Source organism: Balaenoptera ricei, chromosome 19 (assembly GCF_028023285.1).
Source record: "Balaenoptera ricei isolate mBalRic1 chromosome 19, mBalRic1.hap2, whole genome shotgun sequence".
Classification (NCBI taxonomy): Eukaryota; Metazoa; Chordata; class Mammalia; order Artiodactyla; family Balaenopteridae; genus Balaenoptera; species Balaenoptera ricei.
Window position 1 is genome coordinate 50,176,958 of NC_082657.1, and position 23,299 is coordinate 50,200,256.

The window sequence follows — 23,299 nt, forward strand, 5'->3', positions numbered from 1 at the left end:
GACACCAAGCCCCAGTCTGGCCAGGCCTGCCGTGCTTGGATGCCTCCTGCCCTCAAGCTCAGTGTCTCATCATTTCCTTCTTTCATGGAAAAAGGAAACGGTCCCTGTTTCACCTGACCTGGGTTTCCAAAGCGGCGAACTGAACTTCCAAGCAAGCCACCTGCCATCCACACTACGTGGACCACACAAACCACACACCTTATTTGGTAGAGCTTTCATTTAAGTCTTTAAAAATATATATATTTATTTATTTATTTGGCTGCACCGGGTCTTAGTTGCAGCATGCAGGATCTTCGTTGCCACGTGCGGGATCTTCGTTGTGGCTTGTGGGATCTTCAGTTGCGGCGTACGGGACCTAGTTCCCTGACCAGGGGTCGAACGCAGGCCCCTTGCATTGGGAGCTGGGAGTCTTAGCCACTGGACCACCAGGGAAGTCCCTCTCATTTAAGTCTTGATATCTAGTTTCTAGTTGAGCAAATCCTCCCACCTTTTTCTTCTTCAGAAACCTCATGGCTAGTCTTTTAGCTACTTCCTTTTTCCCCTCAGTGTCCAGAATTAAGTTAATTATAATCTCTTGTTCGCGTCAGAATCTCATCTTTGGTCCCTGCGTGCCCCTCCTTTAATTATCCCTTCATTGGTTTCTTTTTAATAATATAATAAACAGGGATGAACCCACACCCAACACAGGAAGTATAACCAGGATTACCTGGGTGGTTCTCGGCCATCCCACCCCTGCCTCTCTCCGAGACGTGGTCACTACCCTGGGATCTCATTCCCTTGATTTTTGTTTTTATTTCTTTTTTAAATTAACCTATGCATTCTAAAAGGCGTATTGTTTAGGTGTAGTTTTTAACTTTATTTTTTTTAAAGGTCATTGCGTGTGGTCATCTGTATTGTTGCAAGCGGCTGTAGCACACCCATGTCACTGCTATATAGAATTGCATTATTATTTACCCATTCTTCTTTTGAAAATTAGTTGGGGTTTGCTACTGTGGACAGTATTTCTGTGAGCATTATAGTTCATGTCACACGGTGTTCATTTGCGAGAGTTTATATTCCTAAACTGAGTCACAGGAAATGGAATTGCTGAGTCACAGGATGTGTGAATGCTCAGCTTTCCAAGAAAATGCCCAAGTGTTTCCAAAGTGGCTCTTTGCTAGTAGGAGTATAAATTGGTACAGCCCACTTTGGAAAGCACTTGGGCATTATCTTGGAAAACTAAGAGTATTAGTCATTTTATTTTTTTATTTTTTTATTTTTTTAAACATCTTTATTGAAGTATAATTGCTTCACAGTGGTGTGTTATTTTCTGCTTTATAACAACGTGAATCAGCTACACATATACACACGTTCCCATATCTCCTCCCTCCCGCATCTCCCTCCCTCCCACCCTCCCCATCCCACCCCCCAGGCGGTCACAAAGCACCGAGCTGATCTCCCTGTGCTATGCGGCAGTCATTTTATTTTTGATAAACTCTTTTATTCCCGTATTTGTCTGCAAATGTGCTTGCCATATTTATCGCTCATATTGACTATAATGAATCTTTTCATGATTATCTCCATATTGTTTTATTCTGAAGTATTTTGCTTATTCTTGGCCCTTTATTTTTCTAAATAATTTTTGAATCCATTTAAACAAGTACTGTGAAAACCCTGATGGAAACTTGATTGGAATTGGATTGTATCTATAAATCAGTTTAGGAAGGATTGATAATTTTATAACATTAATTCATCCTTTCCATTAGCAAGGTATATCTCTCTATTTAGGTCTTTTTAAAGATTTTTGTTTTTACTACCATTCATTTTCTTTAATAGTAATAAGACTCTTTAGGTTTTTTTAATTTGTTTTTGAGTCCATTTTATTAAATTATTTTTCTAGGAATTTTCCCTTCAACTAAGTTTTCATATGCATCTTCATAAAATGATTCACGGTATTTTCTTATCGTCTGTTTAAATATCTGTAGGATGGATGGTGATATCTCCCTTTTCATTTATGATATTGGTTATGTGTATTTTCTCTTTTTTTCTTCTTGATCACTCTCACCACAGGTTTTCTAAATCTTTTCAAATAAACAGCTTTTAGTTTCATTGGTCCTCTCTGTTTTAGATTTATTTTCTGTTTCATTAATATCTATTCCTACCTTTATGATTTCCTTTATTCTACCTTCTTGGAGCGTATCTGACCCCAAAACTCATGCCTGTGCAGTCGTGATGCTCTCAGTAATTTCTTGTTGTTCAACTTCTTCCTTTCCTATTTATGAGTCATTTTAGGTTTGGCCTCATCATTTATTCTGGAACTTGAGTTTGTGAGTTGGTTCTCATTTGCATGGGTAGAATGAAGCACTGTTTTATCTCCCCATTATTCCTGTGAGGCAGGTGGCTCTGCATCACTGAGGACACAGCTGCCTTTGTTACAGGTGATAGAGACGGATCCTGAGCCTGCTTACTCAGTACTAGAAGAAAACTACCGAGAACTGCAGCTGCAGATCAGTGCCCACGTGAATTTCGCTTCATACAAGTGCCAGACGAGCGATGTGCACTTTAAGGAAACACTGGTTTCCCAGACCCGAGTGTTTGAGTGAGTCATCAAAAGCCTCCTGACACTCTCAGAGAAGTTCTTTCACTCCATCATTCACTGGCTCCTTCATCAAACATTTATTCAGTGTCCACAACAGCATAGACCAGACATCACATCTGCGCACCAGAGGGTCTTTGTAGGTCCAATGAAACATTCAGACCCACAAAACTATTGAAGTTCACACTTGAAATCAAGATGTAGACCTGGAAACACAATCTTACTGGGAAGGTGGCATCAGGCAATGGGCTTCAGTGGGAACAGTCCTTACAACAGCCCGTGTCACCACCCAGGAACTATTCCTGTTGCCCCTGCCCCAGGTGACAGCTTGGACAATACCTACGCTAGCGGGCATGGGGTCCATCTTAGCTTAGAAGGCCGTGACCAACAGAAGCCAACATTTCTCGTAACCACTCCATGGCTATAGCTTCCAGGATCCCTGCAAGGGACACGCCCTGTTACAAGAGTCACTACACTCAGAGAACCCCAGTGCTGTGGCCTCCCTCCAGGGAATCATGATTCCTCCCAGTCCTGCCCAAAGCAAGTTACCAATCAGGGGTCATTTTTACTATAAACAAAGTTGTCTAATAATATGGCTGACATTTCTCTCTTATCAGGCTTCCACAGAAACAGAACTAGAAAATTAACTCAAAGTCGAAATTGTCCTTAGAAAGAGAAACGGTTATGTTAACCCTTTATCCACACTCAAGTGATACAAGCATGCTGTGGGTCCTGCTCTCAAAGAGCTCATAGTGGGTGTTGGGGGAATGGGTGAAAATAGTTCAACTGATGGTTGCAGTACAGTGCTCTGGGTTTGCAGGAAGCGTACCTAAAGCAGACCAACATATGGGGAGAGACAAGTGTCTGGGAAGGCTTCCCGGACAAAGTGGTGGCCCAGCTGAACTTTGGAGGAGAAATAGGAGGTGGCCAGGTGAAGAAGTGAGAAAAAAGGGCCTTCAGGCAGAGAGAGCAACATAGACAGAGAGAAAGCCTGTGACTATTCTTTGAGAATTACAAACACAAAAGTGTAAGCCACTGACTCTTCTGCATTGTAAAAATTAGTAATTAGCTTGTTCAACTCATTCTGCATTTGTGGCACTTAAGGCATCCTCTCAAATTATTATAGAACCAAAAGATAGGAAGCAGGAAGTGGGATCTTCTGCCGACGGCCATTTCACCTACAGAAGGGATTGGCAAACTCTGGCCCATGGACCAAACCCAGCCAGCTGCTTATTTTTGTAGATACAGTTATGTGGACACACAGCTGTGCCCGTCTGTTTATTATCGTCCACGGCTGCTTCTGCACTTCCACAGCAGAGGGAGCAGTTGCTGCGGAAATCTCTGGCACGCAAAGCCAGAAACCTTACTATCTGGCCCTTTACAGAACATTTGTTCACTCCTGGACCTAAACCAAGAATGCGTTTTACCAAAAGTCTTCTGTGCCACTGAGATTTCTCCTCTTTATAAAAATTTGCTTTAGGATAAAGACCAGTGCTCATAAATTCACACAATTCATAAATTCACACAAGCCCCTGAGGCCAAAGCACTTGACTTCAGGCACAGCTACATGCTCTACCTGGACCGGATAATGGGAATCTAATCCCTAAACCCCACCTTTAGACCTACTTCCCCCACGCAACTCTCAGCTCCTACTTCTCCCCTAAAACTGGGAAGAGCGTGTGTGTTTCTTTCTCTTGCACAACCATCTTCTTACATCAAGGCCTCATCGTCTTGCTGTGACTGTGATCAAGTTTAATCGTGATTCCAGAAAAAGCTTCTATCTCCCAGTTCTTGTCTTAGAGCAGGGAAACTTGAGACAAGAAAAGTCTCCACTAATTGAGAATTTGAGACAAGTATGTGCCTCAGCCAGTGAAGGCATCTGAGGCAGGGGTCAAATGGTTTCTGACCAGAAGGACATTGTTTCTGGCGGAAAGTGATTCAGGAAAGGAGAGGCTTTGGAATTTGCACCCGAGGGAGGTGCTGTCTTGTGAAATAGAGTTTGTTTCCTCTCTCATGGGAATTTTTCAGGATTACCATGATGCAGGCTGAGAGCTCATTGCACAGGCTGCCGGTAGTATGCAAGATGATTTAAGTGCTAAACATCTGCATACTTTTACTTTTAATAGTTATATATTTTTGTGTGTGTTTTAGAAGGAAATATAAGTAGTATATCGCATGCATGAGTTCAGATAAAATTGCTTAAAACTTGTCTTTGAAGAAATATTTAAGAAACAAAGTGACTTGACTTAAAGAAAAAAGTTAACGGTACAGATGCTGTGCAGACAGGACAAAAATCTGAAGCACATTTCTCAATTCCATTCCCTGATCTGTTTGCAGGTTTGAACTGATTAATTCAGGAAATGTGCAGCTGGAATTCAGCTGGATCTCAGAAGAGACGGCGAAGGCTGTCAGCTTTGCAATGCCAGATAACCAAGGTAAATGCGGTGACGGGTAAAACCCAGGGCTTGAACTGGGTCCCCAGTTAGTAGAAGAGCCTTGTTCATGGAGAAGCAAGCACTGCTCCAACGGCCCCCTAAGAAGCAGAGGAGAAGCAGAACAGGGGCCTCCTGGCATCTGCAGAGCCAAATGGGCCTGAGAAACTCAAGAGCTGAGATCTGCCTTCCTGGGGACCACACAGATCCCTAAGAATCTTTTCTTTTTAGATCTTAACCTTCACAGATCCCTAGGAATCTTTCCTTTTAGATCTTAACCTTCTAGAAGATTACAGACTCTTGGAGAAACTGATGAAAGCTCTGAACTGTCTCCCCAGGAAAATACACACCCATGCCCAATTTGCAGTTGATATATGTGAAGCACTTTAAAAAGAGCCCAACACTTAGTGGGCAATTATCCGTTAATTCTCTTTCAACTTGGAGATTCCCAGACCTTTCTAATGAGCCCTTTTCCATGGGCCCCCAGATTGTGAACCCCTACTTTAAAGCAATGATTCTCCAAAAATTATGTTCACAGCCCATTATTCTTGAGGCACATGACCCACAGACATCTACTTGACCCACCCCCTTGAGCCAAAAGGAAACAAACATGAAAACTTGATGTAATTAATGGAAGTATTTTTCATGAGTCTCGTGTGAGAGATGGGAGCCCATTCTTTGGGCCCTGGGGCCCAAAGTATACCCGCTAGCAGAGGTGAGCCCACAGAGGGTGCCTAGGGCCTGTGAGTGGGCTGCCTTACACCTGCCCTCCCACTGCAGGTGCAGAATATCACTGGCGCTCTATCTGCCCCCAGGTTTCTCCCAAAATGACCAGCTTAGCCAGGGCACGCTGCACACGGGCAGCACCCTGGACAGTGCCATGGACCATTGGAACGAAGCTTCCCTGCCACCCTTCTCTGTGGAGCCCGTCTCAGGCATGGTGCCCGTGGGGAAGACTCAGAAGCTCAAAGTGAAATTCTCCCCAATGGAGGTTGGAGACTTCGAGAGCAATCTTTTCTGCCAGTAAGGAGATGATCTTCCAGCACAAAGCACTGCAGCTCCTAGCCCCTCTTCTGTCCCACCACGCCCACCATTCTTTCCAGCCCCAGACCCCTCCTCAGCCCCACATTGCCACATTTCCCTTCGGAGAGCAAAGAGAATCCAGTCTTTTGTATAGCTCATCAACCCTCTGTAGACCCCGCCTCCCGCCCACCTCCCCTTCCCGGCCACATACAGGATTCCACTGGGCAACAGGATGGTGGGCAGCCAGCTGGGTTCCAGTCCTGGGGCAAGCATGAACTTGGGAAAGCTTTCTTGTACCTTTTCTGAGACTCAGTTTCCTCCTTTGTAAAATACAAATGACAATACCCACCTTGTAGAGTTGTGAAGACTAAATGAGCTAATTCAAGTGAAGAGCTTAGAACAGTGCCTGGCATGCAATAAGTACGATAAACATTAGGTGGTGGTGGCGATGGAGGAGGTGGACCTGGTACATAGTAAGCGAGGCACAGATGGGGCCCAGGTCCAGTTAGAGGAGAGTCAGTCCAGTAACATCTGGCAATGAAAGTCCCTGATGTGGTACCCACTCCCCGGCAAGCTCCATGGAGAACACCTACCTTAGAGGAAGTCTGTGATCCATGGCATAGGGTGGCAGAGACCTATGTGAACAATAAGACCTATAGAAACCCTGCAATCACACTGCAGGGACCTTTCCCACACCTGGGCCACCTAAGCTTGGTGCTGGGGCTCGAGGTCTGCTCACATCTAGTGTACTTTCTCCAAGGAGCTCAGGGTAGTTTTGTAAGGATGTCTGAGTCCTTTTTCATATCCCACTAGATGCCTATGAAAGAGCCCAGAGGGAAAGGACTCTGTGCTGACCTTACAGCAGGGAGGTTTTCTCACCATTGGTAAAGGAAGTAACTTGAGGCCATAGTAAGGTACACAGAAGGAACCAGAATTCAGGCTCCTCATACTCAGCCCATTCATGCATCCATCCACTCCACAATTAATTAGTGACCACCTACTATGTATCATGTACTGTTCAAGGCACTGAGGTTATATTGTTGACCGAGACAGACCCAGCCTCTGCTCTCATGGAGCTCACATTCTGGTGGGTGTCATATTCATTTCCAACCACGAAAGCAAAAATCGATTAAAAAGTTAAAAATAGATCAAAATAACCTTATCCTCTCAGGATTCCTAACCTGCCACCTGGAGAGCAAGGCCCAGTCCTGTCAGCAAAAGGGAGGAGCTCCCTGCCTTTCTGCCATTTTGACCTGAAAGACTCGGACTACATCAGCGGTCATCGGCGCAACCCAGATCTCCGAGGGCCTAGTGGTGGGGCTCTGGATCCAAACACCCGGGTGATTGAGTTCACCAGCGTGGGCATAGGAGGGAAGAATCTCCGGTGAGTCATTTAGGTTTGCACTAGTTGAGTTCATATCAGTCAGTCCTTCTAAAAACTCAGAGGAGGAATTCAGAGTAGCAAGCTAGACTGACACGTAGAAGCACGCTTGCTATCCTGCGGTTTGACTTTAGAGAACTGCCTCCGTGAGGAAGCTGACTTCTGTCTCCCTAGTTTTGACACTCTGGAAAACTTGGAAGACATAAAAATAGGATCCCTGACCACTGCCTTGACCACAGAGGATCACTGGGGCAGAAGAGCCCTTGGTGTCATTATTATTCCAAAGTCCAGAACTCTAGCCACACTTGGGATCCCCAAGTGAGATGCAGTTTTTGTTTCTGCAGTAACGAAGTGCTCAGAACAGTTCTGATTCCCACATAAAGGAAGTGTGCTATGGAACAGTCTAGAAAAGTTTCTCTTAATCCTCAAGCCCCTCTCTCACTCTCTGCTATCGATTCTTCCCCCCTCGGACAGGACTTTTACAATACTGAACCCGACCAATAGCACCTACTCCTTCTGCTGGGTCTCTGAAGAAATTGAAAGTCTCCAGAACCCTCCAGCCTTCACATGCCTTACAGAAAAGGGCCTCATCCACCCTGAAAAGAAAGCTGAGGTGTGTGTGAATGGGGACCGCTTGACCCAGGACTTTATTAATTCTATGCCCCTCTGCATAGCAGGTCTGCGGTAGAGCATGGGTAGAGTTAGGGAGAACAGCCTAAGGGTGTGTCCATCAACAAGTGTTTCTTGAGTGGCTACTGTATGTGTTAGGCAGTCCTCATGGACAAGACAAACCCGAGCTCTCTTGGTTGGCCATGGAGAAACAGAAGTTTTAAAAATTGAGATTATTAAAGCAAGGAAAGGAGAGCTGGACACCAATGCCTGGGGACTCCAGGACTCATACAAGAATAAGAAGTAAAGAGTTATTTTTGTCTAAGGGACTGACAGCATTGAAAGGACACAGATGTATTTTTACTTGGTCAGGCCAAAGGGCAAAACAGAAAAGTGGAGTCATGTTCCATGGTTTAGTCCTAATGTCCACACAGTGATTTAGAGCAGAGGGTCAGACTTAAAGAAATACGAACTTGCTGGCCAAAACAGATCTGTGGGCCCTATGTCCTGTAAATTCCACAGAGAATCTTGGAGGCAGAAATAAATCCATGAAACGAAAATTCCAAATTCAGTTGCCTTCAGGAAGACCATACAAATGAATGACACAGGCCAAGGGTACAATGTTGGGAAATGATGGGCGCCAGGGCTGGCTGGCCACAGTACTTCTCTGGAAGATCACCATACAGGGCAGTGGGCTCAGCGTTGCCAGTTCTCCCAGACTTTTCAGGAAAAGCCCAGATTACAAGCTTCTACCTTGAATCTTTCCATTTTTACATGCCATCCAAAGACATGGCATGAAATATGGCAGCCTAGCCAGCAGAGCCTGTGAGTGGGGTAGACCCCCCCTAGAAATACTTGGTGGGCTGGGCAAACAGAGATTGATGTTGCTGGTACAGCTAAACTTACGTGCCCTTACAAAGAGGGTAGAAGGAAGTGATGACCTGGTAATGTCAGCCAGCATAACCCCAGGGCTGGCAAGCCTCTAAGGGCACATGGAGTAAACACACAGAAGTGCCTCTAACTGCTCTGCTCCAAACTGTCGTCTTAGATTATCTTCCAGTTCACACCTTTCCATCTGGACATCTCGGAAGCATTCTGGACTTTCTTAATCCCCGAACACAACATCACAGTCCCTTTCCTGCTGGTAGGCAAAGCCACTGACCCTCTCATCAATCTGGACAAGTCACATCTCAACTTCAGTTGTCTCCTCATTGGTAAGGCTGCCCTGTTGGTTTATATTTAGAATTGGCATGACCTGTGGGGGAGGGGCGTGGGACCAACCCAGCAATGCGCTGCAGGAGCAGACATGGGCGGGGAGCTCTTCCTGGTGCCTTCCAGAAGCATGTCAGAGGGCCTCTGTCACTATTCACAAGGCCACAAAATATTCAACCTCTCAATCTAATTTCCATCAAGTGTCTTCTAAACCCACACACTAATAACTTAAGGAAATTTAGGAGGCTTGCTACAGAGCCTACTTGGAAGATTCCTCTGGGGCCTGGACTGACTATGTTTATTTCCAGATCCCCATGTCAGCCCCATCCTGCTTGCATGTGCCCCCAGATTATGGCTGTATCTGTTTGCTTCTTGCTCTGTGCCAGAGTGATCACATTACTATGCCATCCTTTCACACTTTTATCCAGTTCAACAAATATTACTGAGACCCTTGTGTGAGCCAGGCACTCTTCTGTGAGCTGGGAATGCGATGGACAAAGCCCACGTCCCGACTGTCATGATGGTTACATTCTAGTAGCAGGAAGCAGACTACCAAAACATGAAAAAGCAAAATGTATAGCATGTCAGATGTTGATAAGTGTTCCAGAGAAGAATAAAGCAGGGTAGGGGAATAAGGAATGCTAGTGGGCAGTGGGAAGGTGACATTTGAGGTGAGACTTGAAGGACATAAAGGAAATGATTGGCAAGTCCCTTATAACACTGTGAATCTATCACATGGATGTGATGCTGTGTGTGTGTGTGTGTGTGTGTGTGTGTGTGTGTGTAAAATACAACTGAAGTCAGGATTTTTTAGTAATTCATTAGATTTTTTTATTTATAAAAGTAATATTCTTTATAAGTCAATCAATGTGATGTTGTATAAGGAAAAATGTAATAATCATTCCCTCCCCATTCCATCTCATCCTTTCCTTTCTGTCAAAGGAAACCAGTGTTAACAATATGATGTGTATTACTTCCATACATTTCTTATACTGATACATATAAACAGATAGGAGGAGACTGTAGCATTTAGTAAGGTTTTGAACAAATAAATGAGCAATGTAGCATAAGAATAATAAGACAAACAGGGTTTAATCTAGGAATGCAATGATGGTGCATTTCAATATAATTGTTACATCAACAGATTAAAGAAGAACCAGGTGATCATACAGATACATACTGAAAAGTCATTGCTAAAATTCAGGAGACATTCTCAACAAAAACTCTAACAGTAAAATAGGAATAGAGGGAAAAACGTGAATAAAGAAGATTAACCAAAATCAAGGGGCAGATATTATCTGGTAATAAACTACTAAAGTCACTTCAATTAAAGTCAGGAATTAGGCAAGGATGTTCATTATCACCGTCATTATTGGACACTTTCTTAGTGATTTTAGCAAATACAATAAAACAAGAAAATTAAATAATTCACATAAACATTGGGGAAAAAAAGAGGCAAAATTATCTCATTATGCTGTTGCTGATGACTTCATACATAGATAACCTCAAGAGACTCTAGAGAAAAGCAAAACAAACTACTAGAATCAACAAGATAATGTAGGAATGGCTGGATGCAAGACGTGTGCAAAAATCAATGGTTTCTCTTACTTTTAGCAGTAAGCACCTAGAAACAAACAAAAAATTCCATTCGTAAGACCTATATAATAGCTAAGGATAAATGTAACGAGAAAAGCACAGGACCTATATGAATAAAACTATAGAATCTTATTAAAATGCCCCCAAGCAAGATCTGAACATTTGTCAATTCTCCCAAAATTAAATGTAAATTTAATCGAGTTTCAATTAAAATCCCAACTAGGGTTGTCAGATAAAATACAGGATGCAAAGTTAAATCTGAATTTCAGATAACAATGAATAATAGTTCATTATGCCATGCAATATGCAATATTTGGGACATACTTATACTAAAAAATTATTTGCTGAATCTGGCAACCTTAGTTCCAAAATGATTGGGGTGAGGGGGGAGTTGGAAAAAATGATTCTAAAGTTCATGTGGAAAAATAAATGCTCTACAAGAGTCAAGGAAAGTAAGAAAAAGCAAAACAGTGATAGGAGATGCATTAGTCAGGGCCCTGTCAGGACACTCGTGACATACCCAAAGCCTAATTCGAAAGAGTCCGATGCAGGGGTTGTTTACAGAGATATGGGCAGAGCTGAGGGGCCTACCAGCCCCCATTAACAAAAGCAGGAAGGCATTGGGTCTGAAGGAACAAGGAGGATCCCAGGAGAGCTGTGACCCAGGCAGAACAGCCACCTAAGAGGAACAGGCAGTTGATGGGGTAAAGTTCCAGAAGGAAGAGGTAGAGTCCTTTGGGAGGAAGGACCCTTGTAGAGCAAAAAGAAGGAAGAGAGGAGGCCAAAGGCCGAGGAGCTGGGAAGAGGAAGGGAAAGAAGTTGGGGAACCTCTTCTACGAAGGCTTCCTCGTGCCTCCTGAGGTGGGTCAGGAGCAGGCACGAGGCCTCCCTGAGGGCAGTGTTTCCCACCCCACCCCCCCAGGCAGAGAGGCCAGGGAGACCGTGAAGATCACCAACAAGGAGGAGCAGGAGTTCCATTTTGCCTTCCAGGACACCTCCCGATATTCTGAAGGTTTCAGCAACAGCCTGGTCGTATGTCCCATGGAAGGCTGGGTCCCACCGCGGTCCAGGTAAACAGAAAGGAAGGCCCCCCCAAGACTGCACTCGCCCAACATGGCAGGGTCCCAGGCCCACCAGCCAGGAGAATCGGTTTCCCTTAGAGTGCCCCGTCCCTGAAGTCTCTCCCCACTCTAAAATTTACATATTACAATTCCATCTCTGTCCTACTTATTCCCTGTTGTTAATTTTTCTAGTGAATTGTAGAGCATTGAGAACTTTAAGCTCTTGTTCTCAATATTTTCTTATGTTTATATTCTTTTCCTTGCTATCCACTGTGTTTGCAAATCCATAAAGCAGTGGCCTGCCATGCCTGGCAAATCTTCAGAATTCATCGTGATTTGGAGTTAGGATGCCTTTTCCTCCTAGTGTATAATAGTTTAGTATTCAACCTTCTTTAACAGGTTGGTCTAGTTATCTAATCTGCTGTCTTCTTCCCCAACCAGGTTCCCAATTGATATTTTCTTCACACCGAAGCAGGAAGGAGAAGTGAACTTCAATTTGATCTGCAATGTGAAAAAGAAAGCCCACCCTCTGACCTTAAATGTCAAGGCTGAGGGCTACGCTATGAATGTAGAGGTCAAGTGCAAGGACAAGACTGGCACCATCACTCTCTTGACTCCCAACCAGACCACCACTGTCAACTTCTATGAGGTAAAGATGTGAGAGGGCCTCCCTCTCTCTGTTTCCACACTGGCTGGGAAAAGCAGTACAAGTGAGTAGTAGCTGAATCTCTGTTTCAAATGCCGGGGAGACCAGGAGAACAGAAACATGCCAGGAGCAGCTCCACCCCCAGAATGTGTATGGTTTTGATGTGAAAGCTTATTTTACTTTTCAGAGGGTGGAGAGATGGGAGAGAAGGGGGAAATGCTTGTCTTAAACCTACAGAAGGATGTTTTGCTACCAAGCGAGATCTAAGAATTAAATTGTCATCTCACTCTTCAGATACGTCATCTCACTCTTCTTGCTTAGTAGCTCTTGCTGGACTCTCTGAGCTAATGATACTCAACTCACGAACATCATCTGCCATCACTATTTCCCAAAGGGTGTTTTCCCCCAACATGTTGCATATCCTGACCCCAGAGAAGGGAACCATGGTTTACATTCACTCAGCATTCAACTCTGTTCTCTCTCAGGTGGAGTTGAATGAATGTGTCCAGTGTGAATTCAGCTTTATCAACACCGGAAAGTTCAACTTCAGCTTCCAGGCAGAGCTGTCCGGCCCCAAGTCCCTGCTGCAGTACTTGGAATTTTCACCCACGGATGGCAGTGTGGATGTGGGGCAGAGTGCACACGCCTCCCTGTCTTTCCAGCCATTGAAGAAATGTGTCTTGAGGGGCCTGGAACTCAAAATCAAGGTGAGACCATTTAACACTGTCCGACACTGAACGCATTTACAGCATTCTGTCTTGAGAACTATGTCTGATGGCCACCCTTAGCTGCAAGGAAGGATGGGAAGTCAAGCGTGTTTCCCAGGCACACTGGCAGCCGGAGTCCTGCTAATGAGGAGGCCCTGGGAGGCAGATGCTGGGTAACGACTGGCAGTCTCTGCACACCCCTCCGCCTTCAGGCTGAATCGTTGCTGCAGGAGCAAAGCAAGAGCCAGTGTCGGGCCCAGCTGCAGAGTGGCCCACCTTGCTTTCCTTAAATAAACAGGTAAACTGCTAATCAGAATCTCTGCAGATGGAGCCCTGAGACCTGAATTTTTTTTAAGCACTCGACTGTTTCCCTCCTTCACCTGTGGGCATAAGGGCCCTTTCCTCTCACTTCTAATCACACTCCGCCTGCCGTTCCCTTCCCACAGATCAGCCACGGTCCAGCATTTTTGTGCAGCATCTCAGGCTGTGCCGTGAGCCCAGCCGTCCATTTCTCCTTCACCAGCTACAACTTTGGGACCTGCTTCATTTACCAAGCTGGGATGCCCCCATACAAACAAACCCTAGTTGTCACCAACAAGGAGGAGACGTCTATGAGGTAAGCAGACTTCCCAGAACTTCCAGATGATTCTGCCACTCCTGTGGGTCCTACAGCCTCCACACAGGCGAGGTCCTGCCAGGACAGAAAAGGAAGGATTATGGGAAAGCCTCAAACACAGGTGGGCGTGAATCCTGAGTCTCCTTTCCCCACCGCTAACACTCGTACTTGGATAGCCATGAGCTACTCTGCTAAAAAAAATCCTCTTCTGGAAGTGAGGAGGGCAATGCCGAATGACCTGACAAGAGGTTTGATGGCTTCCATTTATTTTCCGCATGTAACAGATGTGGGAACTGAGGTTTGGAGAGTTAAAAAAAGTTAATTTCTCAGGCCATTGACCTTGCAGTAAATGGCAGATCTAAACTGAGCCCGAGCCTGAGGCTTCTAATTCAAATCCAGCCTCTCTGCGCCATCGCTGTGTGGAATGTTCCAGTCCAGGTTTCTGAGCCCTATTCCACACCTAAGAAAACAAAACTGGCCCAGAGACCTATGTTTATTCAGAGTTCTCCAGATTAGTACTCTGCAGTTGAACTTTCTTCAATGTCAGAAATGTTGTACATCTGCACTGTCCAGTACGGTAGCCTGTAGCTGCACGTGGCTGTGGAGCACTTGAAATGTGGCTAGTGCCACTGCAGAACAGAACCTTTTATTTTATTTTATTTTATTTTAATTAATTTTAACTTTAAGAGCCACATGTGTCTAGTGGCTACCATATCACGTAGCACAGGTCTAGGTTCAAATCCCAGCACTTCCCTAGCTATGTGACCTTGGGCAAAATTTTTAAACTCTCTGTGCCTCTGTCTCCTTGCCTGAAGTGGGGGATAGTCGTACCTCCCCACAGGGCTATTAGAAGAATTAAATTAGTTCCTTTGGAGAGAGTACTTAGAACAATGCCTGGAACATAGGAAATGCTCAGTTTTTGTTTTTGGTTTGTTTTTTTTTTTTAATTTTCGGCGTGTACTTTAAATTTATTTATTTATTTTTGGGTGTGTTGGGTCTTCGTTTCTGTGCGAGGGCTTTCTCTAGCTGCGGCGAGCGGGGGCCACTCCTCATCACGGTGCGCGGGCCTCTCACTGTTGCGGCCTCTCTTGTTGCGGAGCACAGGCTCCAGATGCGCAGGCTCAGTAGTTGTGGCTCACGGGCCTAGTTGCTCCGCGGCATGTGGGATTTTCAACCACTGCGCCACCAGGGAAGCCCAACGCTCAGTTTTTTTTTATCTGCTGCTACTGTTGTGGCGGTGATGCTGGTGATGGTGCTGGTGATGATGATTCTCCTGAATGTTAAATTATAAGAGTGTCATGTAATTTTAAATACTAATTTAAAATCTTATCTACCTACACTTCTTGCCTGATTAATTTAATCTGAGTCTAACTTTGTTTAAGGCATTGCGCTCTATTTATTGCCTTAGCTAGAGTCCTCAATACACGGAAGGCAGATGAGGAGGGGCTGTAATGGAGGTCTAGGTGCTTCCTACCCACAAGTGAAGGAGGGTGGACATGATCTTTGAAGGTCCCTTCTAGTTGAGCAATTAGCAATAATAATAATAGCTCACCTTTATGGAATGTTTCCTCTGTGCCCTGTCTAGTGACTGATTTAGTCACTTTATCTCATTTAATCCTCACAACAACTTTATGAGGTAGCCATCACTACCCGCATCTTACAGAGGAGGAAACAGAGACCCAGATGGGCAAGTAAACTGTTCTCAGGTCACATGGCTAGTTGGGGATAGAGCCCGGGTCCACGCTCCTGTCTGTCTGACTCTGGACACACACTCCTCCCCACTGTGCTTTACCACCCAGTTACTTCCGGAAGCCCTTCCTTCTTATGAAAGGGCACAAAACCATGAGCTGCATTATCAAGGAAGAGAGGATAAAGAAAGTGAAAAGAGCACTGGGCAGAAGGTCATGAGACTTTGCATTTGAGGCCCGGCTCTGCCAGGATCTCTGGGTGTGATCTGGGGGAAGTAACTCGATGGTGCCCAGAGGACCACGGGCTGGATCACTGCTGAAGTCCCTTCCAGCCCTTACATTTGGACTCCAGGACAGCTGGGCAGGACATCCAGCAGTGGATCCAGCTCAGGGAAACAAGGGACAAAATCTCCCCCTCTGGGTCAGGCATCCGAGAGCTTACACACTTTCCTCCTGATCTTCTCCAGCTTAGAGTGTTTGTACACCAACACCAGCCACCTTGAGGTGAACTTCCGAGTTGATGTGGTGAAGCCAGGAAAGACACTGGAGATTCCCATCATCTTTTATCCTCGAGAAAGTATCAATTATCGAGAACTCATCCCCTTTGAAATCAATGGGCTCTCACAACAAGTAGTTGAAATCAAAGGGAAAGGCACTGAAATGAAGGTAAGAGCCAGTTGGGGAGATCCTCGGGCTTGGCGCCCCTCCTTCTTGCCCTTCTTTGCCCACCTGAGCCCACCTGCCACCCCCTCAAAGTCTCCTGCCCCCAAGCTGCTCTATCAGGGGGTCAACCAGTCCCACCAAGGGGTGAATCGTCAGATCAGACCCAAGTGAATCCCATAGATCTCATTCAATACCAGACTTTACTGTATCAAAGGATACAAGTAATCACAGGAGATCACTGGAGTTACACTCTTTTTCTTGGAGAAGTTTGAGACTATCAGATGCAGCATCCCAAGCATGTCCTTTTCGTCCCACATTAGGGCATGTAGTGTTTTTGGGTTACGAGGTGAGATTTGTTTTAAGCTCTGTGTGCAGACATACCTTTCAGTTACGGGACATCTTTCCTTAACACCACACAGACGGACATTCTCCAGCCAGCCACAGCTCCCAGGATCCTATTTGACTGAGGGCCTTCCTTCTAACCAGGTACTCCTAATAGGAAGGAAATGGTCCGGTCCTGCTGCTAATCCCTTTCTTCCCAGTGTCTGGTTAACATTTAAGGTGTCTGTCTGGTGGGAGTGTTTGTATTTAATAGGAAGTTTTGGAAAACTGAAGACCTTCCAAGATCCTTGGCAATGCATGGGACATTTCAGCAACCAAGAGAAAATGGGACGGGTGTATTCCCGGCAGCCTTCCCATCAAGCCAGAGAGCAACAGGACCAGGCCACCTGGTGTGTCTGCACCCGCGCCAGTGATGGGGTCTCTTCTGATGTCATTCATTCATTCGAGTGTTCGTTCTTTCATCACTCATTCAGCACCCATTGTGTCAGGTGCTTTGCAGAAATCCAGAGGAGACTTAAGCATGTTCTCTCACCTCCAGGAGTTCACAGGGTGGGGCTGGAGACCCTTGCCTTTGTACACAAAATGGAAACATATGGGCAGGATAGAAAGAGCGTGTAGGGGAGGGGTGCAGTTTAGTGACTGGTCAAATTACAGTGACCAGTGGGTGCTATTCGTGTGGGTCACGTCATCCTGGAGGACAAGGCCCAGCCTGACCTTGGCCTGATCCAGGCCAGCATTTTGATCAGTACTTTAGATGAGGACTTTGAAATGTACCTGCTTCTCCCACCTCCGCTGCCACCATCACCTCTCACTCCTCAAGGCTCTCTCTCCTGCCCTCTTCCAGTCCGTCTCCACAGAGGAGTAAGCCAGAGCAGCCTCCCAAGATACACACTTGATGGGGCCACTCCAGGCTGCACTGGCTTCCCACTTCTCCCAGAAGAAAACCTGACCCCTCTCTGAACTGTCTTCCCGTGTCTCCCCCTCGCTCCCAGTCACGGGCCTGACCAGACCACTCCCTCCAGCTCAGGGCCTCGCCACAGCTTGTCTCCTCCCTCGGGATCCAGCCCCACACCACCCTGACGCAAACCCACATTATCCCACCCTTCCTTTAGCTCTCAGTAGGAACATGTCTTCCTCAGGGAAGCCTCCCTCACCCGCAGGCTGGCTCAGCCCCTTGTACCCTGAGCTTTTCCTTCCTAACATCTCTGAACCCAGCCGTAATTATGTGATTGTGCAACAAGTTGTTTAGTGGGCATTTTAAGCACATAAATGTTTGTTGAGTGGGCGAATGCCCATCCAATGTGAAGAATGAGGGACACAGAAAGAGGGGGAACCAGCCTTGCCTCACCAGGGTACATGTATTGTATTTCTTTTTCTCATTAACTGATGAACCCTCCTTCCCTGCTCTCTTTCTTGTCCCACAGATTTTAGTCCTCGATCCAGCCAATAAGGTGGTGAAGTTAGGAGCTGTCCTGCCTGGACAGGTGGCGAAGAAAACGATTTCCATCATGAACAACAGCCAAGCCCAGCTCACATTCAACCTGTCAGTCCTGTTCTCGATTCCAGAACTCCAGGAACCCAAGGTTGGTGCTCGGGCCCCTAGTGGCGTCTTCATGCCCCATCCCTCCACGCCCTCCCCCCCCGCCCTGATGACAGGGATGACTGTGGTAGCGACACTGCCACCTCACGGTTCTTGTGCACCTTCAGGGTGCCAGGCGGTTCTGAGGGCTCTCGCTGTGCTGCCTCCGATCATCTCCACAGAAACAGTGTAGGGTGGCGCTTCCGTTATTCTCATTTTACATGTAAGGAAACCAAGGCTTGGAGAGGCTACATGCCTCCACAGGGCAACAGTGATGTAGAAAGAGAAGTGCCCTTGATGGATTCAGGAGATCTGGGCTCTAATGAACATACATATATCATCACAGCAGAAACTCTGAAAAATATGGAAAATCACAAAGCAAAACATTTCGCCTATAATCGCATACCCAGAAATAATCACTTAACATTTTGGTACCTATCTTTCCCCTGTTTTTCCTACACATTTTTTAAACAAAATATTAATGTTCAGATTGTTTTGAAACCTGCTTTTCCCAACTTGCAGTAGCTCCTAAACATTCAACGTCATTTGTTCCTCTATACCTCCATTATGCAGATGGACCAATCCTCTATTTCTGCTCATTTCAGGTGTTCCTGGTTTTTTATTTTATAAACAGCATTGTAATATCCATGTAAACAAAACTTTGTGTGAATCCATGACTCTCTGCTTAATACATACCCCTAGGAGTGGGCTTCTTGGACCAAAAGGAAGAGTGGGTTTCGATATACGTCACTCATCTGCCCCCGAAAGCTTGTCCCTCTTTACACTTCAATCCGTCGTGTGAAAGAAGCATGCCTGTTGCCAAATCCATGTCCTCGAGCTCCATAAATAGAGAAGCTACAGTCCTGGCTGCCGTCTACCCAGCTCACAGTGTTTGGGTGGCCCTTTGAAAATGGACCAGGTGTATTTCGTTCTGAGGATGGACTATATCCATTCTTCATTCAATTCATTCTCACATTTACTCAGTAAATCCGTGCTACGTGCTGGAAATATAAAGGTGTGCTTTAGTCAGCTTGGACTGCCATAACAAAACACCACAGACTGGGTGGCTTAAACAACAGACATTTATTTTCTTACAGTTCTGGAGGCTGGAAGTCTGACGTCAGGGTGCCAACATAGTCAGTTTCTGGTGAGGACGCTCCCCCTGGCTTGCAGATGACCACCTTCTTGCTGTGTGCCCACATGTCAGAGAGACAGCAAGCTCCAGCTCTCCGGTGTCCCTTTTTATAAGGGCGCTAATCTCATCATTAGGGTCCCACTCTCATGACCTCATTTTAAACCTAATTACCTCCCAAAGGCCCCATCTCCAAATACTACTCACATATGGACTTGGGGGGGACACAATTCAGTCCATAGTAAGGTGAATATGACATAGACCTTGGTCTGGTGGAGTTCACAGTCTTTTGGGGTCACAGACACATGAACAGGCCCAGGAAAGCCTAGAAGCTGCAGAAGCAGGGTGTGATTCAGGACCAGGGCTGCTCAGAGGAGGGCTCGGCGGGCTACAGAAGGCCTCACGGTGGAGAGAGGTCTGAACTGAGTTTTACAGGATGAAGAGGTATCTCCCAGGCAGACAGGTTGGGGAGGAGTGTTTCTGGCAGGCAAGATTATATAGGCTCAAAGGGATTGATGCTTTTGGAATCCTAGGTGTGATTCAATGTGGTAGGAGTGCTGTGGACCATCTGAGGATTGCAGGATACAGGAACACTGGCTGTGAGAGGCCAACCAAAGCAGGAGACCCAGTGGGCATCTCGTCCCCGGACCCCACATCACCCACTTTGCCATCCAGAGAAAGAGGGAAAACTTGCTGCTTCCCTTTCCTCATTAATCCAAAGTAAAGTCCTCATTCCAGTGGGTCAGGGCCCCTCACAGTTTGGCTGCACCAGTTCTGCCTCTTGAGGTGGTGAGACAAAAGCTGCCAGAATGGCCTGAACCGGCACTGTCACCCCGGGGGGTCACTTCCATCATTGTGTTTTGAGAAATCTCTAAGGTCACTTTCCTGTTGTGATTCTCAGCCATTATCTCCACCCCCCCCCACCCGCCCCTGCCCACCACAGTCCACTTCCTGGTGACTGCTCAGCACTCGATACCAAAGGGAACTCAAGGATGAAAAGGGCTTGACTTCCTTCAAGCTGATTTTGATTTGATTTTTACCAGGACCAAGGGGAGAGAGTAGCCCCTTATATTCAAGTTCCAACAGTGGTTCTCAAACTTTAGAACACATGAGTCCCCACATGCAGGTTCCAAGCTCTCCCAAGGAGACTGGTTTTCTCGGGCTGGGGCAGGACCCAAGAGTCTGCCTTTTAACCAGCACACTGGGAAATGTGATGCAGGGAGCCCAGGGATCGCACCTTGAAAACCACCGGAGCACTGAGTCTTTTCTACTTGCTCTTACTGTTTCCTCCACCAGAGAGCAGGGGTTATTTGCAAGGGGCTGGAAAGGGAATTAACACCAACTGAATGCCTGTTACGTGCCACACATTTTGTACGGGTGATCGGGATCTTCACCGTAGAGTAAATCACAGAAAGTTTCAGTAACTCACCACAGGTGACACAGCTGGGGAGAGGGCAGAATGACATTACACCTGGCCTGATACGGTCCCAGCAGCAGGACCCCCGGAAATGGAGCCTCAGGAGCGCCCCACCCTCAGCTGCTGAGGCTCGTTGTCATTTTATCCAGGTCATCACCTTGACACCATTCCGCAACATCACTCTGAAGCCCAAAGAGGTCCGGAAGCTGGAAGTCAACTTCGCCCCAAAGAAGCGTGTCCCTCCGTTCTCCGAAGAGGTGTTCATGGAGTGCATGGGGCTCCTGCGGCCCCTCTTCCTCCTCAGCGGCTGCTGCCAGGCCCTAGAGATCTCCCTGGACCAGGAACATCTTCCCTTCGGACCAGTCGTGTGTCAGACACAAGCCACGCGTCGCGTCCTCATGTTGAACACGGGCGACGTGGGTGCGAGGTAGGAGAGCCCTCTGGGCCTGGATTCCCATTTAACTATCCCAGGACCCTCTGAAGTGGTTACTATATTGTCCCCATTTCACAGATGAAGTTGAGGCTCAAAGTGGTTATATGACTTGCCAGCAGGGACCCACCCAGGCACTACTTGGGGAGTGCTGCCATAGCTGTGCCCGCTGCACACCACACACCTGCAGGGGGCACCCTTCACACCGACCTCAGTTGAACAGTGCCCTGAGGCTGTGGTATGGCAGCCTTGGCACTGGAAGCAGTGGTCTGCACCATCCACCCTCTGTCTCCTGCCTGGACCAAGTGCCAGACCACAGAGGGGGTGACCACACAGGGCCATCGGATCCCAGCGCCACCAAGAATAGGGGCAATGCTCATGTGAAGGGATCATCTCCACCCCCCCCCATCAGACCTGAGAGACAGTGCAGGGAGCGGTTATGGCCACAGTCTCGGGAGGGTTCCAGTCCTGGCCCGGCCACATCCTAGCTGTGTGACCTCGGGTACACATGTAAACGTGTTCATGCACATGCCCCCCAGTGTGCCACTTCCCACCCTGCTCAGCCCCAAGGGAGAGCCTAGAGAACCCACCCAGGAACGACCTGGCCTTCGTCCCGCCTGCCTCTGCTTTGCCCAGCAGTCTTCCTCCTCCCAGGCCCCAGGGAGTGCACGAGGGGATGAACCTCCCAGCTAAAAGCGCAGGCAAAATCTCTTTTCTCAGCAGGATTGAGGACACCCCAAGGATATTAGTAAACTACCTTGTCTCCTTTTGTCTTGGAAAAGGTTTAAATGGGACGCCAGAAAATTTGAGCCTCATTTCTCCATCAGCCCGGAAGAGGGCTATATCACCGCAGGCATGGAGGTTTCTTTCGAAGTGACTTACCATCCTACTGAGGTGGGCAAGGAGATCCTCCATAAAAACTTGCTCTGCTTCATCCAGGGTGGCAGTCCTCTGAGCCTAACCCTGTCTGGAGTCTGCGTGGGACCACCTTCGGTAAAAGAGGTCAGTAGATGCTGCCCACAGATGGGCCAGTGGCCAGAGTGGACCCAGCAAGCCCCACAGGAGAACTCAGTCAGGCCTTCTAGAAACAAGTGGCCCTGTTCAAACAGTCCTTGGTGCCCACATCAAACATGTAGACCTGCTCCCTCCCACCACAGGGCCTTCGCACATGCTGTTCCCACCGATGATATATTCATTTTCCCCTCTTCGTTTAGTTAATTCCTACTTATTCTTCAGCTCTCAACTCAAGCATCTCATTCTCAGGGAAGGTTGTATTGACATCTCTGGCTAGATCAAATTCTGTCATAAGCTCTGTAAGTAAGGGGTGAACACCTTTCGCTTTCTCTATGGTTAAAAAATGGGCTAGGGTTAATCCTCTGCTAGCCCTGTTCCTGGAAACCTAATAGTGGAAACCTGATAGTTGCTGGCAACACTGCTTATGGTCATAGACACCTGATCTCCATTTCCTGTTGTTTCAACAATGTTATATAAATGGAATCATGCAGTATGCTATAAATGTGTATGTACAAGTCTTGGCAAGAATATATGCTTTCATTTTCTTGGGTAAGTATGTAAGAGTGGAATGGCTGGGTCATAGGGTAGGTATATGTTTACCTTTTTAAGAACCTACCAAATTGTTTTCCGAAGTGGTTGTGCCATTTTACATTCCCATCAGCCACGTCTGACATTTCCACTTGTGCCGCATCCCTGCCAATACTTGATATGGTCAGGTTTTTTTTAATTTTAGTCATTCTAACAGGTATGTGGTGATGTCTCATTGTGGTTTTTAATTTGCATTTTCCTAATGACTAATGATGTTAAGCATCTTTTCAGGTACTTATTTGCCATCCATATATCTTCTTTGTTGAAGTGTCTGTTCAGATCTTCTATTTTTATTTGGGTTGTTTGCTTTCTTACTACTGAGTTTTGAGAGCTGTCTGTATATTCAGGACACAAGTTTTAAATTTAGATCTTCAGTCTGTTTAGAGTTCATTTTTGTATGTAGTGTAAGACATGAATCAAAATTCATTTTTTTTGTACATGGATATCCAGTTGTTCCAGCAGCATTTATTTAATTGATTATCCTTTCTCCACTGAATTGCCTTTGTACTTTGGTCAGAAACCAATTGATAATATATGTGTGGGTCTCCTGCTAAACTCTATTCTTGTCCCACTGGTGATCTTTTTGAC

The 23,299-nt window shown here is 46.4% G+C and overlaps 1 protein-coding gene across 18 annotated transcripts in view; it reads left to right on the forward strand.

Moving 5' to 3' along the window:
* The window catches only part of HYDIN (HYDIN axonemal central pair apparatus protein), a 446,648-nt gene that overhangs the window by 404,180 nt on the left and 19,169 nt on the right, over positions 1–23,299 (forward strand). For 11 of the 18 annotated variants that reach the window (XM_059905589.1, XM_059905588.1, XM_059905591.1 and 8 more), the window contains 14 exons: positions 2,418–2,578; positions 4,913–5,010; positions 5,823–6,030; positions 7,202–7,414; positions 7,886–8,024; positions 9,069–9,234; positions 11,751–11,898; positions 12,331–12,538; positions 13,021–13,242; positions 13,689–13,858; positions 16,014–16,212; positions 17,976–18,134; positions 20,829–21,106; positions 21,892–22,111. In XM_059905589.1, coding sequence (XP_059761572.1) covers positions 2,418–2,578; positions 4,913–5,010; positions 5,823–6,030; positions 7,202–7,414; positions 7,886–8,024; positions 9,069–9,234; positions 11,751–11,898; positions 12,331–12,538; positions 13,021–13,242; positions 13,689–13,858; positions 16,014–16,212; positions 17,976–18,134; positions 20,829–21,106; positions 21,892–22,111 — 2,589 coding nt within the window. Of the gene's footprint in view, positions 1–2,417; positions 2,579–4,912; positions 5,011–5,822; positions 6,031–7,201; positions 7,415–7,885; positions 8,025–9,068; positions 9,235–11,750; positions 11,899–12,330; positions 12,539–13,020; positions 13,541–13,688; positions 13,859–16,013; positions 16,213–17,975; positions 18,135–20,828; positions 21,107–21,891; positions 22,112–23,299 lie in introns of those variants that run through there. The other 7 variants (XM_059905601.1, XM_059905603.1, XR_009499152.1 and 4 more) reach the window with 6 other exon arrangements.